Here is an 18,412-nt window from a genome sequence, read left to right as displayed (position 1 = left end):
CATATGTCCATTTTCCACAATTTAAACATGGTAAAACCTGATTTGTATTAGGTATGTAATTTTACAGTTGTTTGAATATTTTGTAGGTTTTAATTGACATGGTCTATGACCACCAACTTTTACAAACGTACAGTCGCTTTTTGTTTTTTGACTGATATAATTTGTTATTTACAAAAACTATTTCCACTTAAATAATTATTTACTTAAGAAAAAACATGAATGCAGAAAGTGCATATACCTTATAAATCGTGAAATGAGGGTTAAATTGATTGTCGGGCGTTTAATAAAGCACATCAAGAGAATACCAATTTATACTCCAAAATAACCCATAAAAGATATGTATCAATTAATTATTGAGACCAAGTTCTTGCTTATTTCCATACTTTGGTCGTGAAAAGGATAGTTTTCATTACATCCAGTTAAGAAGAAAATCATGTTTTCCACTTCTTGCTAATTGTTACTAAGATTGGTACGTTGGGCAGTATTTACAAAGCGTCTTATTGGAAAAATTCAACTAATGGAAATAAGCTTTTTTATGTTCTTATTTGAAAGAAACCCTAACAATGTACATCCACCAAAACTATTCAAATAAGGAAGGAAATGGTCTAAGAAACAGTTGCATATTAATAAATTTGATGAAACGTAGGGGGGATTTTAAATAACCTTTGTAAACAATTTGAGATTTTTTCACTGAGTTCAAACTATTCACTTAGAGGCTTTGTATAGTCCCTGATCTTCAAACTTTGTTTTTATCCAACATTTACTTGCCAATATATTCATTGCAGAAGGTTGCCTCGGTGACAGTTGTAACAATGTCAACGAATGCAGGGGAAGTGAGCCGAGTGTTCAATGCATTAACAACACGTGCACGTGTGCCGAAGGCTATGACGCGAACAAGTTTGGGGAGTGTATCTTACGTGAGTTTCCAAATGGCAATCGTAAATTCGTTGCTATTTCTGCTGCAATATTTAACAGTCACAACAGCTATGCATGTTCAGATTGTAGTGTAATGAATCATCCCTAACTAAACCAAGTGAATTGGGGATATGATTGTGTCTAACATCTTACTCTCCTTTACAAGTAGGGTTTAACGTATTCCTGGAATTATTCTTAAGTACATTTCGTGTGAACTCTAAAGCATTCATTGTTAGACTGTAAAATTACCTTTCAAATTGTGACTGTTAAATTTTGTTTACCTGTATGGAAAATCTTAAAACAAAATATGAAAATTATTTTATGTTTTTTTTAAATATCACAATTTCAAAGTATCTACCGTAGTTTTTAATGGTATTGCATATTTGAACATAACGCACTCCATTTTGAAATTAACATGAGTTCAACGAAGACATAATAAACAAACGTAAAAAATAGTAAAGTCAGACATAAGCATGATATTAAAACATGGCACCCTCTTATCATTCAGAACTCCTAGGCCATTTTCCATAGAAAGCAACCTCGGATGTATATGGACGGTTTACAATGTCAGAAATGTATATAGTTTAACTAGTTTGCAAGTAGATCGCGTAGTATTTTTAATTTAGAATTTAAAATTGGTGACTTAACTGTTGGGAATCTTAATTGTTTATGCAATTAATCACTACATTGGCCATCAATTTAAACTCAGTAATTCAAAAACACGTTAAATCACTACTATTAATCAATACGATTATTTCAAATTTTAATACTTCAAGTGACGTACCTGTGTCCATCTGAGTTTGTTTTCGACGGAAAATTGCCAAGGAGTTCCGAATGTTGAATTAATATGTATATGTATCTCGAGTAAGTTATTTCTACGCGGCAAATGATATATGAGAATGTATGGTGCGAAAGTGATGGGTAAGAAGGGAAAATCTTCGGATATAAAGTATTCCTGGAATTGCCCTTACTTTAAACAGGCAGCATGAAGCTGATTCCGTTGTACAGCTCCAACATAAAAAATGTCTTGCTTCAGAGATTCCCGTGGGGTCAGAATGCAATACTACCGTCGAATGTGAGGATCCAAACGCTTTCTGCGACACCAGCACTCACCCTGACACCTGCGCCTGCATTGTTGGTTTTGTATTAATCGAAGGAATTTGCGCACCCGGTATGTCGGCTTGATCAAGTGGATTTTTATTTCGTTTCCTTCTTTATCTTTAAGGTCAGCGATTGGTCAGCAGTATTCCCATATCTCTAATTCTTCAGCACCTTAGTACGACCAGAAATTATCGCTTTGTTGAGTAGGTCGCAACGCAAGGAAAGAAAACAATGCGGGACCGTATTACACCCAAAACAATCAAGTCCGAAAACAATGTATATACTATTTTTAGCGTTTGACTCGTTGTGGTTACCCTTAAAAGTACAGTCGATAATGTTTTAGGAACAAAAATCAGTTTTCCCGGTAATGCATAAAAAAGAGTAATTTTATCATTAATTTACACTATGATTACGAAATTGCAGGGAAAAAATACAATTTAATATACATGTTTACAAACATAATAAATGTAATAGTGGGGTGCTAAACCACGTCGGTAAAATATTATTTGAGAAAACTTACGGCTAATCCATTAGGCCACATGGATTATTACACCAGTGAGTGGATATTTGACTCTTTAATAATACATTGATAACATCTTTTGATAATGTCAAGCAACCAATCACGCAACAATGAAATCTATGAATGCCGTTAGTAACGTTTATCACATGATGAAATCAATTGTTACAAACACATAAAAAAACACGAATCATGTTTGAATTCTCCAAAATCTGTATCCATTGTTGGTTATTTTACATTCTTTAATGTACAAATATCCACCATTATTTCAATCATACTTCATTAACCGAACATCCAACACAAACTTCATATTTCGCATATGTCCATTTTCCACAATTTAAACATGGTAAAACCTGATTTATATTAGGTATGTAATTTTACAGTTGTTTGAATATTTTGTAGGTTTTAATTGACATGGTCTACCAACTTTTACAAACGTACAGTCGCTTTTTGTTTTTTGACTGATATAATTTGTTATTTACAAAAACTATTTCCACTTAAATAATTATTTACTTAAGAAAAAACATGAATGCAGAAAGTGCATATACCTTATAAATCGTGAAATGAGGGTTAAATTGATTGTAGGGCGCTTAATAAAGCACATCAAGAGAATACCAATTTATACTCCAAAATAACCCATAAAAGATATGTATCAATTAATTATTGAGACCAAGTTCTTGCTTATTTCCATACTTTGGTCGTGAAAAGGATAGTTTTCATTACATCCAGTTAAGAAGAAAATCATGTTTTCCACTTCTTGCTAATTGTTACTAAGATTGGTACGTTGGGCCGTATTTACAAAGCGTCTTATTGGAAAAATTCAACTAATGGAAATAAGCTTTTTTATGTTCTTATTTGAAAGAAACCTAACAATGTACATCCACCAAAACTATTCAAATAAGGAAGGAAATGGTCTAAGAAACAGTTGCATATTAATAAATTTGATGAAACGTAGGGGAGATTTTAAATAACCTTTGCAAACAATTTGAGATTTTTTCACTGAGTTCAAACTATTCACTTAGAGGCTTTGTATAGTCCCTGATCTTCAAACTTTGTTTTTATCCAACATTTACTTGCCAATATATTCATTGCAGAAGGTTGCCTCGGTGACAGTTGTAACAATGTCAACGAATGCAGGGGAAGTGAGCCGAGTGTTCAATGCATTAACAACACGTGCACGTGTGCCGAAGGCTATGACGCGAACAAGTTTGGGGAGTGTATCTTACGTGAGTTTCCAAATGGCAATCGTAAATTCGTTGCTATTTCTGCTGCAATATTTAACAGTCACAACAGCTATGCATGTTCAGATTGTAGTGTAATGAATCATCCCTAACTAAACCAAGTGAATTGGGGATATGATTGTGTCTAACATCTTACTCTCCTTTACAAGTAGGGTTTAACGTATTCCTGGAATTATTCTTAAGTACATTTCGTGTGAACTCTAAAGCATTCATTGTTAGACTGTAAAATTACCTTTCAAATTGTGACTGTTAAATTTTGTTTACCTGTATGGAAAATCTTAAAACAAAATATGAAAATTATTTTATGTTTTTTTTAAATATCACAATTTCAAAGTATCTACCGTAGTTTTTAATGGTATTGCATATTTGAACATAACGCACTCCATTTTGAAATTAACATGAGTTCAACGAAGACATAATAAACAAACGTAAAGAAATAGTAAAGTCAGACATAAGCATGATATTAAAACATGGCACCCTCTTATCATTCAGAACTCCTAGGCCATTTTCCATAGAAAGCAACCTCGGATGTATATGGACGGTTTACAATGTCAGAAATGTATATAGTTTAACTAGTTTGCAAGTAGATCGCGTAGTATTTTTAATTTAGAATTTAAAATTGGTGAGTTAACTGTTGGGAATCTTAATTGTTTATGCAATTAATCACTACATTGGCCATCAATTTAAACTCAGTAATTCAAAAACACGTTAAATCACTACTATTAATCAATACGATTATTTCAAATTTTAATACTTCAAGTGACGTACCTGTATCCATCTAAGTTTGTTTTCGACGGAAAATTGCCAAGGAGTTCCGAATGTTGAATTAATATGTATATGTATCTCGAGTAAGTTATTTCTACGTGGCAAATGATATATGAGAATGTATGGTGCGAAAGTGATGGGTACGAAGGGAAAATCTTCGGATATAAAGTATTCCTGGAATTGCCCTTACTTTAAACAGGCAGCATGAAGCTGATTCCGTTGTACAGCTCCAACATAAAAAATGTCTTGCTTCAGAGATTCCCGTGGGGTCAGAATGCAATACTACCGTCGAATGTGAAGATCCAAACGCTTTCTGCGACACCAGCACTCACCCTGACACCTGCGCCTGCATTGTTGGTTTTGTATTAATCGAAGGAATTTGCGCACCCGGTATGTCGGCTTGATCAAGTGGATTTTTATTTCGTTTCCTTCTTTATCTTTAAGGTCAGCGATTGGTCAGCAGTATTCCCATATCTCTAATTCTTCAGCACCTTAGTACGACCAGAAATTATCGCTTTGTTGAGTAGGTCGCAACGCAAGGAAAGAAAACAATGCGGGACCGTATTACACCCAAAACAATCAAGTCCGAAAACAATGTATATACTATTTTTAGCGTTTGACTCGTTGTGGTTACCCTTAAAAGTACAGTCGATAATGTTTTAGGAACAAAAATCAGTTTTCCCGGTAATGCATAAAAAAGAGTAATTTTATCATTAATTTACACTATGATTACGAAATTGCAGGGAAAAAATACAATTTAATATACATGTTTACAAACATAATAAATGTAATAGTGGGGTGCTAAACCACGTCGGTAAAATATTATTTGAGAAAACTTACGGCTAATCCATTAGGCCACATGGATTATTACACCAGTGAGTGGATATTTGACTCTTTAATAATACATTGATAACATCTTGTGATAATGTCAAGCAACCAATCACGCAACAATGAAATCTATGAATGCCGTTAGTAACGTTTATCACATGATGAAATCAATTGTTACAAACACATAAAAAAAACACGAATCATGTTTGAATTCTCCAAAATCTATATCCATTGTTGGTTATTGTACATTCTTTAATGTACAAATATCCACCATTATTTCAATCATACTTCATTAACCGAACATCCAACACAAACTTCATATTTCGCATATGTCCATTTTCCACAATTTAAACATGGTAAAACCTGATTTATATTAGGTATGTAATTTTACAGTTGTTTGAATATTTTGTAGGTTTTAATTGACATGGTCTACCAACTTTTACAAACGTACAGTCGCTTTTTGTTTTTTGACTGATATAATTTGTTATTTACAAAAACTATTTCCACTTAAATAATTATTTACTTAAGAAAAAACATGAATGCAGAAAGTGCATATACCTTATAAATCGTGAAATGAGGGTTAAATTGATTGTCGGGCGCTTAATAAAGCACATCAAGAGAATACCAATTTATACTCCAAAATAACCCATAAAAGATATGTATCAATTAATTATTGAGACCAAGTTCTTGCTTATTTCCATACTTTGGTCGTGAAAAGGATAGTTTTCATTACATCCAGTTAAGAAGAAAATCATGTTTTCCACTTCTTGCTAATTGTTACTAAGATTGGTACGTTGGGCCGTATTTACAAAGCGTCTTATTGGAAAAATTCAACTAATGGAAATAAGCTTTTTTATGTTCTTATTTGAAAGAAACCTAACAATGTACATCCACCAAAACTATTCAAATAAGGAAGGAAATGGTCTAAGAAACAGTTGCATATTAATAAATTTGATGAAACGTAGGGGGGATTTTAAATAACCTTTGTAAACAATTTGAGATTTTTTCACTGAGTTCAAACTATTCACTTAGAGGCTTTGTATAGTCCCTGATCTTCAAACTTTGTTTTTATCCAACATTTACTTGCCAATATATTCATTGCAGAAGGTTGCCTCGGTGACAGTTGTAACAATGTCAACGAATGCAGGGGAAGTGAGCCGAGTGTTCAATGCATTAACAACACGTGCACGTGTGCCGAAGGCTATGACACGAACAAGTTTGGGGAGTGTATCTTACGTGAGTTTCCAAATGGCAATCGTAAATTCGTGGCTATTTCTGCTGCAATATTTAACAGTCACAACAGCTATGCATGTTCAGATTGTAGTGTAATGAATCATCCCTAACTAAACCAAGTGAATTGGGGATATGATTGTGTCTAACATCTTACTCTCCTTTACAAGTAGGGTTTAACGTATTCCTGGAATTATTCTTAAGTACATTTCGTGTGAACTCTAAAGCATTCATTGTTAGACTGTAAAATTACCTTTCAAATTGTGACTGTTAAAGTTTGTTTACCTGTATGGAAAATCTTAAAACAAAATATGAAAATTATTTTATGTTTTTTAAATATCACAATTTCAAAGTATCTACCGTAGTTTTTAATGGTATTGCATATTTGAACATAACGCACTCCATTTTGAAATTAACATGAGTTCAACGAAGACATAATAAACAAACGTAAAGAAATAGTAAAGTCAGAGATAAGCATGATATTAAAACATGGCACCCTCTTTTAGAAACAAAATGACTATCAAGGGAATGATGTTGGGGAGCGTATCGTACATACATGAAAAGTTTTGGTAATATCTGCGGAAGTGATGGCAGTGAAGAGAAAGTTAAATTATCATTCAGAACTCCTCGGCCATTTTCCATAGAAAGCAACCTCGGATGTATATGGACGGTTTACAATGTCAGAAATGTATATAGTTTAACTAGTCTGCAAGTAGATCGCGTAGTATTTTTTTTATTTAGAATTTAAAATTGGTGACTTAACTGTTGGAAATCTTAATTGTTCATGCAATTAATCACTTCATTGGCCATCAATTTAAACTCAGTTATTCAAAATTCACGTTAAATCACTACTATTAATCAATGCGATTATTTCAAATTTTAATACTTCAAGTGACGTACCTGTATCCATCTGAGTTTGTTTTCGATGGAAAATGGCCAAGGAGTTCCGAATGCTGAATTAATATGTATATGTATCTCGAGTAAGTTATTTCTACGCGGCAAATGATATATGAGAATGAATGGTGCGAAAGTGATGGGTAAGAAGGGAAAATCTTCGGTTATAAAGTATTCCTGGAATTGCCCTTACTTTAAACAGGCAGCATGAAGCTGATTCCGTTGTACAGCTCCAACATAAAAAATGTCTTGCTTCAGAGATTCCCGTGGGGTCAGAATGCAATACTACCGTCGAATGTGAGGATCCAAACGCTTTCTGCGACACCAGCACTCACCCTGACACCTGCGCCTGCATTGTTGGTTTTGTATTAATCGAAGGAATTTGCGCACCCGGTATGTCGGCTTGATCAAGTGGATTTTTATTTCGTTTCCTTCTTTATCTTTATGGACAGCGATTGGTCAGCAGTATTCCCATATCTCTAATTCTTCAGCACCTTAGTACGACCAGAAATTATCGCTTTCTTGAGTAGGTCGCAACGCAAGGAAAGAAAACAATGCGGGACCGTATTACACCCAAAACAATCAAGTCCGAAAACAATGTATATACTTTTTTTAGCGTTTGACTCGTTGTGGTTACCCTTAAAAGTACAGTCGATAATGTTTTAGGAACAAAAATCAGTTTTCTCGGTAATGCATAAAAAAAGAGTAATTTTATCATTAATTTACACTATGATTACGAAATTGCAGAGAAAAAATACAATTTAATATACATGTTTACAAACATAATAAATGTATAAGTGGGGTGCTAAACCACGTCGGTAAAATATTATTTTAGAAAACTTACGGCTAATCCATTAGGCCACATGGATTATTACACCAGTGAGTGGATATTTGACTCTTTAATAATACCCTGATAACATCTTGTGATAATGTCAAGCAACCAATCACGCAACAATGAAATCTATGAATGCCGTTAGTAACGTTTATCACATGATTTAATCAATTGTTACAAACACATAAAAAAAACACGAATCATGTTTGAATTCTCCAAAATCTATATCCATTGTTGGTTATTTTACATTCTTTAATGTACAAATATCCACCATTATTTCAATCATACTTCATTAACCGAACATCCAACACAAACTTCATATTTCACATATGTCCATTTTCCACAATTTAAACATGGTAAAACCTGATTTATATTAGGTATGTAATTTTACAGTTGTTTGAATATTTTGTAGGTTTTAATTGACATGGTCTACCAACTTTTACAAACGTACAGTCGCGTTTTGTTTTTTGACTGATATAATTTGTTATTTACAAAAACTATTTCCACTTAAATAATTATTTACTTAAGATAAAAAATGAATGCAGAAAGTGCATATACCTTATAAATCGTGAAATGAGGGTTAAATTGATTGTAGGGCGCTTAATAAAGCACATCAAGAGAATACCAATTTATACTCCAAAATAACCCATAAAAGATATGTATCAATTAATTATTGAGACCAAGTTCTTGCTTATTTCCATACTTTGGTCGTGAAAAGGATAGTTTTCATTACATCCAGTTAAGAAGAAAATCATGTTTTCCACTTCTTGCTAATTGTTACTAAGATTGGTACGTTGGGCAGTATTTACAAAGCGTCTTATTGGAAAAATTCAACTAATGGAAATAAGCTTTTTTATGTTCTTATTTGAAAGAAACCTAACAATGTACATCCACCAAAACTATTCAAATAAGGAAGGAAATGGTCTAAGAAACAGTTGCATATTAATAAATTTGATGAAACGTAGGGGGGATTTTAAATAACCTTTGTAAACAATTTGAGATTTTTTCACTGAGTTCAAACTATTCACTTAGAGGCTTTGTATAGTCCCTGATCTTCAAACTTTGTTTTTATCCAACATTTACTTGCCAATATATTCATTGCAGAAGGTTGCCTCGGTGACAGTTGTAACAATGTCAACGAATGCAGGGGAAGTGAGCCGAGTGTTCAATGCATGAACAACACGTGCACTTGTGCCGAAGGCTATGACGGAAACGAGTTTGGGGAATGTATCTTACGTGAGTTTCCAAATGGCAATCGTAAATTCGTGGCTATTTCTGCTGCAATATTTAACAGTCACAACAGCTATGCATGTTCAAATTATAGTGTAATGAATCATCCCTAACTAAACCAAGTGAATTGGGGATATGATTGTGTTTAACATCTTACTCTCCTTTACAAGTAGGGTTTAACGTATTCCTGGAATTATTCTTAAGTACATTTCGTGTGAACTCTAAAGCATTCATTGTTAGACTGTAAAATTACCTTTCAAATTGTGACTGTTAAAGTTTGTTTACCTGTATGGAAAATCTTAAAACAAAATATGAAAATTATTTTATGTTTTTTAAATATCACAATTTCAAAGTATCTACCGTAGTTTTTAATGGTATTGCATATTTGAACATAACGCACTCCATTTTGAAATTAACATGAGTTCAACGAAGACATAATAAACAAACGTAAAGAAATAGTAAAGTCAGAGATAAGCATGATATTAAAACATGGCACCCTCTTTTAGAAACAAAATGACTATCAAGGGAATGATGTTGGGGAGCGTATCGTACATACATGAAAAGTTTTGGTAATATCTGCGGAAATGATGGCAGTGAAGAGAAAGTTAAATTATCATTCAGAACTCCTCGGCCATTTTCCATAGAAAGCAACCTCGGATGTATATGGACGGTTTACAATGTCAGAAATGTATATAGTTTAACTAGTCTGCAAGTAGATCGCGTAGTATTTTTTTTATTTAGAATTTAAAATTGGTGACTTAACTGTTGGAAATCTTAATTGTTTATGCAATTAATCACTTCATTGGCCATCAATTTAAACTCAGTTATTCAAAAACACGTTAAATCACTACTATTAATCAATGCGATTATTTCAAATTTTAATACTTCAAGTGACGTACCTGTATCCATCTGAGTTTGTTTTCGATGGAAAATGGCCAAGGAGTTCCGAATGCTGAATTAATATGTATATGTATCTCGAGTAAGTTATTTCTACGCGGCAAATGATATATGAGAATGAATGGTGCGAAAGTGATGGGTAAGAAGGGAAAATCTTCGGTTATAAAGTATTCCTGGAATTGCCCTTACTTTAAACAGGCAGCATGAAGCTGATTCCGTTGTACAGCTCCAACATAAAAAATGTCTTGCTTCAGAGATTCCCGTGGGGTCAGAATGCAATACTACCGTCGAATGTGAGGATCCAAACGCTTTCTGCGACACCAGCACTCACCCTGACACCTGCGCCTGCATTGTTGGTTTTGTATTAATCGAAGGAAGTTTGCGCACCCGGTATGTCGGCTTGATCAAGTGGATTTTTATTTCGTTTCCTTCTTTATCTTTATGGTCAGCGATTGGTCAGCAGTATTCCCATATCTCTAATTCTTCAGCACCTTAGTACGACCAGAAATTATCGCTTTCTTGAGTAGGTCGCAACGCAAGGAAAGAAAACAATGCGGGACCGTATTACACCCAAAACAATCAAGTCCGAAAACAATGTATATACTTTTTTTAGCGTTTGACTCGTTGTGGTTACCCTTAAAAGTACAGTCGATAATGTTTTAGGAACAAAAATCAGTTTTCTCGGTAATGCATAAAAAAAGAGTAATTTTATCATTAATTTACACTATGATTACGAAATTGCAGAGAAAAAATACAATTTAATATACATGTTTACAAACATAATAAATGTATAAGTGGGGTGCTAAACCACGTCGGTAAAATATTATTTTAGAAAACTTACGGCTAATCCATTAGGCCACATGGATTATTACACCAGTGAGTGGATATTTGACTCTTTAATAATACCCTGATAACATCTTGTGATAATGTCAAGCAACCAATCACGCAACAATGAAATCTATGAATGCCGTTAGTAACGTTTATCACATGATTTAATCAATTGTTACAAACACATAAAAAAACACGAATCATGTTTGAATTCTCCAAAATCTATATCCATTGTTGGTTATTTTACATTCTTTAATGTACAAATATCCACCATTATTTCAATCATACTTCATTAACCGAACATCCAACACAAACTTCATATTTCACATATGTCCATTTTCCACAATTTAAACATGGTAAAACCTGATTTATATTAGGTATGTAATTTTACAGTTGTTTGAATATTTTGTAGGTTTTAATTGACATGGTCTACCAACTTTTACAAACGTACAGTCGCTTTTTGTTTTTTGACTGATATGATTTGTTATTTACAAAAACTATTTCCACTTAAATAATTATTTACTTAAGAAAAAACATGAATGCAGAAAGTGCATATACCTTATAAATCGTGAAATGAGGGTTAAATTGATTGTAGGGCGCTTAATAAAGCACATCAAGAGAATACCAATTTATACTCCAAAATAACCCATAAAAGATATGTATCAATTAATTATTGAGACCAAGTTCTTGCTTATTTCCATACTTTGGTCGTGAAAAGGATAGTTTTCATTACATCCAGTTAAGAAGAAAATCATGTTTTCCACTTCTTGCTAATTGTTACTAAGATTGGTACGTTGGGCCGTATTTACAAAGCGTCTAATTGGAAAAATTCAACTAATGGAAATAAGCTTTTTTATGTTCTTATTTGAAAGAAACCTAACAATGTACATCCACCAAAACTATTCAAATAAGGAAGGAAATGGTCTAAGAAACAGTTGCATATTAATAAATTTGATGAAACGTAGGGGGGATTTTAAATAACCTTTGTAAACAATTTGAGATTTTTTCACTGAGTTCAAACTATTCACTTAGAGGCTTTGTATAGTCCCTGATCTTCAAACTTTGTTTTTATCCAACATTTACTTGCCAATATATTCATTGCAGAAGGTTGCCTCGGTGACAGTTGTAACAATGTCAACGAATGCAGGGGAAGTGAGCCGAGTGTTCAATGCATTAACAACACGTGCACGTGTGCCGAAGGCTATGACGCGAACAAGTTTGGGGAGTGTATCTTACGTGAGTTTCCAAATGGCAATCGTAAATTCGTTGCTATTTCTGCTGCAATATTTAACAGTCACAACAGCTATGCATGTTCAGATTGTAGTGTAATGAATCATCCCTAACTAAACCAAGTGAATTGGGGATATGATTGTGTCTAACATCTTACTCTCCTTTACAAGTAGGGTTTAACGTATTCCTGGAATTATTCTTAAGTACATTTCGTGTGAACTCTAAAGCATTCATTGTTAGACTGTAAAATTACCTTTCAAATTGTGACTGTTAAATTTTGTTTACCTGTATGGAAAATCTTAAAACAAAATATGAAAATTATTTTATGTTTTTTAAATATCACAATTTCAAAGTATCTACCGTAGTTTTTAATGGTATTGCATATTTGAACATAACGCACTCCATTTTGAAATTAACATGAGTTCAACGAAGACATAATAAACAAACGTAAAAAAATAGTAAAGTCAGACATAAGCATGATATTAAAACATGGCACCCTCTTATCATTCAGAACTCCTAGGCCATTTTCCATAGAAAGCAACCTCGGATGTATATGGACGGTTTACAATGTCAGAAATGTATATAGTTTAACTAGTTTGCAAGTAGATCGCGTAGTATTTTTAATTTAGAATTTAAAATTGGTGAGTTAACTGTTGGGAATCTTAATTGTTTATGCAATTAATCACTACATTGGCCATCAATTTAAACTCAGTAATTCAAAAACACGTTAAATCACTACTATTAATCAATACGATTATTTCAAATTTTAATACTTCAAGTGACGTACCTGTATCCATCTAAGTTTGTTTTCGACGGAAAATTGCCAAGGAGTTCCGAATGTTGAATTAATATGTATATGTATCTCGAGTAAGTTATTTCTACGCGGCAAATGATATATGAGAATGTATGGTGCGAAAGTGATGGGTAAGAAGGGAAAATCTTCGGATATAAAGTATTCCTGGAATTGCCCTTACTTTAAACAGGCAGCATGAAGCTGATTTTGTTGTACAGCTCCAACATAAAAAATGTCTTGCTTCAGAGATTCCCGTGGGGTCAGAATGCAATACTACCGTCGAATGTGAAGATCCAAACGCTTTCTGCGACACCAGCACTCACCCTGACACCTGCGCCTGCATTGTTGGTTTTGTATTAATCGAAGGAATTTGCGCACCCGGTATGTCGGCTTGATCAAGTGGATTTTTATTTCGTTTCCTTCTTTATCTTTAAGGTCAGCGATTGGTCAGCAGTATTCCCATATCTCTAATTCTTCAGCACCTTAGTACGACCAGAAATTATCGCTTTCTTGAGTAGGTCTCAACGCAAGGAAAGAAAACAATGCGGGACCGTATTACACCCAAAACAATCAAGTCCGAAAACAATGTATATACTATTTTTAGCGTTTGACTCGTTGTGGTTACCCTTAAAAGTACAGTCGATAATGTTTTAGGAACAAAAATCAGTTTTCCCGGTAATGCATAAAAAAGAGTAATTTTATCATTAATTTACACTATGATTACGAAATTGCAGGGAAAAAATACAATTTAATATACATGTTTACAAACATAATAAATGTAATAGTGGGGTGCTAAACCACGTCGGTAAAATATTATTTGAGAAAACTTACGGCTAATCCATTAGGTCACATGGATTATTACACCAGTGAGTGGATATTTGACTCTTTAATAATACATTGATAACATCTTGTGATAATGTCAAGCAACCAATCACGCAACAATGAAATCTATGAATGCCGTTAGTAACGTTTATCACATGATGAAATCAATTGTTACAAACACATAAAAAAACACGAATCATGTTTGAATTCTCCAAAATCTATCTCCATTGTTGGTTATTTTACATTCTTTAATGTACAAATATCCACCATTATTTCAATCATACTTCATTAACCGAACATCCAACACAAACTTCATATTTCGCATATGTCCATTTTCCACAATTTAAACATGGTAAAACCTGATTTATATTAGGTATGTAATTTTACAGTTATTTGAATATTTTGTAGGTTTTAATTGACATGGTCTACCAACTTTTACAAACGTACAGTCGCTTTTTGTTTTTTGACTGATATAATTTGTTATTTACAAAAACTATTTCCACTTAAATAATTATTTACTTAAGAAAAAACATGAATGCAGAAAGTGCATATACCTTGTAAATCGTGAAATGAGGGTTAAATTGATTGTAGGGCGCTTAATAAAGCACTTGATTAGTCTTAACGATATCAAGAGAATACCAATTTATACTCCAAAATAACCCATAAAAGATATGTATCAATTAATTATTGAGACCAAGATCTTGCTTATTTCCATACTTTGGTCGTGAAAATGATAGTTTTCATTACATCCAGTTAAGAAGAAAATCATGTTTTCCACTTCTTGCTAATTGTTACTAAGATTGGTACGTTGGGCCGTATTTACAAAGCGTCTTATTGGAAAAATTCAACTAATGGAAATAAGCTTTTTTATGTTCTTATTTGAAAGAAACCTAACAATGTACATCCACCAAAACTATTCAAATAAGGAAGGAAATGGTCTAAGAAACAGTTGCATATTAATAAATTTGATGAAACGTAGGGGGGATTTTAAATAACCTTTGTAAACTATTTGAGATTTTTTCACTGAGTTCAAACTATTCACTTAGAGGCTTTGTATAGTCCCTGATCTTCAATCTTTGTTTTTATCCAACATTTACTTGCCAATATATTCATTGCAGAAGGTTGCCTCTGCACACCCGGTATGTCGGCTTTGCAGGACCGTATTAAACCAAATACAATCAAGTCCGAAAACAATGTATATACTATTCTTAGCGTTTTACGCGTTGTGGTTATCCTTAAAAGTTGTCTCGCTAATGTTTTTGGACAAAAATCAGTTTTCCCGGTAATGCATAAAAACAGTAATTTTATCATTATATGTGTCAATGCCTGTAAAAAGGGGTACAAAGGTGCAAAAATGACATTTGCAGTTTTTTGTAGTTATTTATAGAGTACATCATTAAAAACATTTTGGCGATAATTTGAGGTCAAAATCTTAAGTACTTTTGTTGTGAATGCAGAAAGTGCATACCTTGTAAATCGTCAAATGAGGGTTAAATTGATTGTAGTGCGCTTTATAAAGTTGGTATTAAATGAACAATTAAAATCTTAATTTTATTCCTTTGATTTCTGTGAATTTCTCAAGAAGTCAGGGTGATTTTAGACGACCTAACGGCCGGAAAATACACTTAGTATGCAAACAACAGATACTGATACCATTTCTTTTTTTTCTTTTCTATTCTTTTCTTTTCTTTCTTTCTTTCTTTCTTCTTTCTTTCTTTCTTTCTTTCTTTCTTTCTTCTTTCTTTCTTTCTTTCTTTCTTTCTTTCTTGTAAAACCTGCTTTTAATTCGATAGTGTGTTTGATGCCTTATCATTTTACTTTTATAGGCAAAGACCTATGCGAATCGTGTACCGATGATTCTGATTGCACCGTGCCGAACTCAGAATGTGTTGATAGCGAATGTACGTGTAAAGATGATTATTATGTGGACGACTGTGGTCAGTGCTTGCAAGGTTCGTAGTTACTTTTATCTATGTCCGTTTTTAGTTAATTACATTCGGAACTCCTCGGCCATTTTTATCGAAAACAATTCAGTTCGGATGTGTATGTACGGTTTACAATGTCAGAAATCGGTACACTTTATCTACGCTGCAAGTAGATCGCGTAGTAATTTCAATTTAGCAGTTACACTTAATAACTTTACTCTTGCGAATCTTAATTATGTTTGAAATAACAAATCTTACTGGCAATCAATTTAAACATATCTTCAAATACAAGTTAAAACACTACTTTCTATTAATGATATGTTTCAAAATTTTACAATCTACTTCTACTGATGTACCGGCATACATACGAGGTTGTTTTCAATAAAAAGGGCCAGGAGTTCCGAATGTGGTTAATTATTGAAAGACAATCACGTGACATTCTTACGGCAATAGTATGCCTATGTCGTATTGGAAGTTCACATGAAGCGGGTAGTACAAATCAGCTTTGAATAATTGGCGGCGCAAGTGCGCGCCCTTTTAGATGAGAGTATGATTTGTCCATTGCAGGAGTGGTTATTGTGTTTTTACTTTCATAGTTGACTGTTATGCTTTATTAATGGTTTGCTGCCAAAAAAGCTTTTGAAGGAAATTACGCCTTAAATAGATTTTTTTTGGAATTGCCAGTTTATTGCTTCGTTTCACCTATGCTACACACAATGTAAAATAGCACATTGTGACACAGAAATCGTGTGATTTCTTCTAGTAAAAGCTACGAGCATGCTTGGTGCGTTTTCGGGCGTCCGCCCCTGTAGCAATCTTGACGCTGACCTCCAATATAATCACTTAAAGCAAACTCCTTCATGGCGATCACGGTGGAGCTGATATTAAAGATGCCGAACACTTCCTGTTCCAGTGCAAAAAAATATCTTACAGAACGTATAGTAATGTTTAGGGAAACACGTTCCTTCCATGCGCTTAATGTCGACAAACTATTGTTTGGCTTAGACAACCTAACCGATGAACAGAATGAGTTCATTTTTATACAAGTTCAAAAATACATAAAGAATACTAAACTCTACGTTATAGCTTTCATTCCAGTGTAAACTAAAAAGGGGGTAATGGCGACCGTAATTTCCTTTCCTTTTTCCTTTTTGTCTTGCATATATATATTTACGTCGTATCAAAGTTAAACTAAGCTCATTTTAATACAAAATTTGTTTACACCAGAATTTTCTAAACGTGGCAGTTTGAATCATAGTGACAATTTATAAACTGTTATGTCATTTCTTTTGTTGATATAAGTCTGACAAAACGGGGAGGGCCGATTTCTAACGTTGTAATAACTTGTGGCCCAACCCTTTTGTATATTTATACATATGTGCTGAAATATTTGCATTCGAATGTGCTATGTAAACTTGTTAATATGCAATAATATATTATTAAATAAAAAAGCAGTTCATACAAAATGAACGTCATTTGTTCAATCAGAATAGTTTCATTGCTATGGGAGCTTTCAAAAACAAGTTTAACCCCCAGTTAATTCCTATGGCAGTTTAACCCCCAATGCATTCCTATTGTATCGCTGACCGGTCCACAACGGTCACCCCGATATTTATCAATTCTTTAATAGTTATGTTGACTTTTTGACATCTTTTGATCATTTTATTAACAAACAAGGCTACAGTAAACGTGGCTGAAGGATCACCAGTCAATGTAGATTTTGTCCCATTATTTAAAATCTGTTTCCTGTTTCAGTGGTTGGTTATGATGATAACTGCACCTGTGACGACGAGTGTGGTGATGACAACACGGTATGTGACGACGGCACGTGCGCATGCGCAGAAAATTACCACAGGCAAGGAGGTGCCTGCGTTCAAGGTGAGATAAACTCGTGTCGTAAAATAAACTGCGCATTATATTTTAATAACTTTAAGAATTGCAACGGAAATGATAATGTCTTTGAGTTTTTCGTTAGCAACTGAGCCGCATTGCGCGATTTTTTACCTTTAGACATAATTATTACAAATGAAATAATCATTAATAAAATATGCCATAAATAATGATATTTTCTGTAAAAGTTTATTTCTTCCAAACTTTCTTTTAAAGGATAGTCATTGGCGGGTCATTTTCTCGACGATTTATGAGCATTATAAAACTCATGTTACAAAAGCAATAACGGATTGCATCCCAAATTATTTAAACTGCATTCAAAGTCTGTGTTTAAAACGGTCCAATGAAATAAATATTAAAAAATGAATCATCATTTTTTTCTTTACGAATGTTCCATTAAGATTCCGAAACGAAAATTATAAGCTAGTTGCATTATTGATACGTCAATACTGTACATTGATTTAATAGTGTACT

The 18,412-nt window shown here is 33.4% G+C and overlaps 1 protein-coding gene across 1 annotated transcript in view; it reads left to right on the top strand.

The window, feature by feature from the left end:
* Positions 1–18,412, top strand: part of LOC128211638 (multiple epidermal growth factor-like domains protein 6) — a 67,627-nt gene that overhangs the window by 36,805 nt on the left and 12,410 nt on the right. The window contains exons 19-25 of the mRNA XM_052916632.1: positions 786–917; positions 3,628–3,759; positions 6,472–6,603; positions 9,428–9,559; positions 12,383–12,514; positions 15,950–16,075; positions 17,804–17,926. Of these exons, the coding sequence (XP_052772592.1) occupies positions 786–917; positions 3,628–3,759; positions 6,472–6,603; positions 9,428–9,559; positions 12,383–12,514; positions 15,950–16,075; positions 17,804–17,926 (909 nt within the window). The remainder of the gene's footprint in view (positions 1–785; positions 918–3,627; positions 3,760–6,471; positions 6,604–9,427; positions 9,560–12,382; positions 12,515–15,949; positions 16,076–17,803; positions 17,927–18,412) is intronic.

The sequence above is a fragment of the Mya arenaria genome, chromosome 12, assembly GCF_026914265.1.
Source record: "Mya arenaria isolate MELC-2E11 chromosome 12, ASM2691426v1".
Taxonomy (NCBI): domain Eukaryota; kingdom Metazoa; phylum Mollusca; class Bivalvia; order Myida; family Myidae; genus Mya; species Mya arenaria.
Note: the sequence above shows the minus strand (reverse complement) of the source record. Positions and strands in the feature narration are given on the sequence as shown.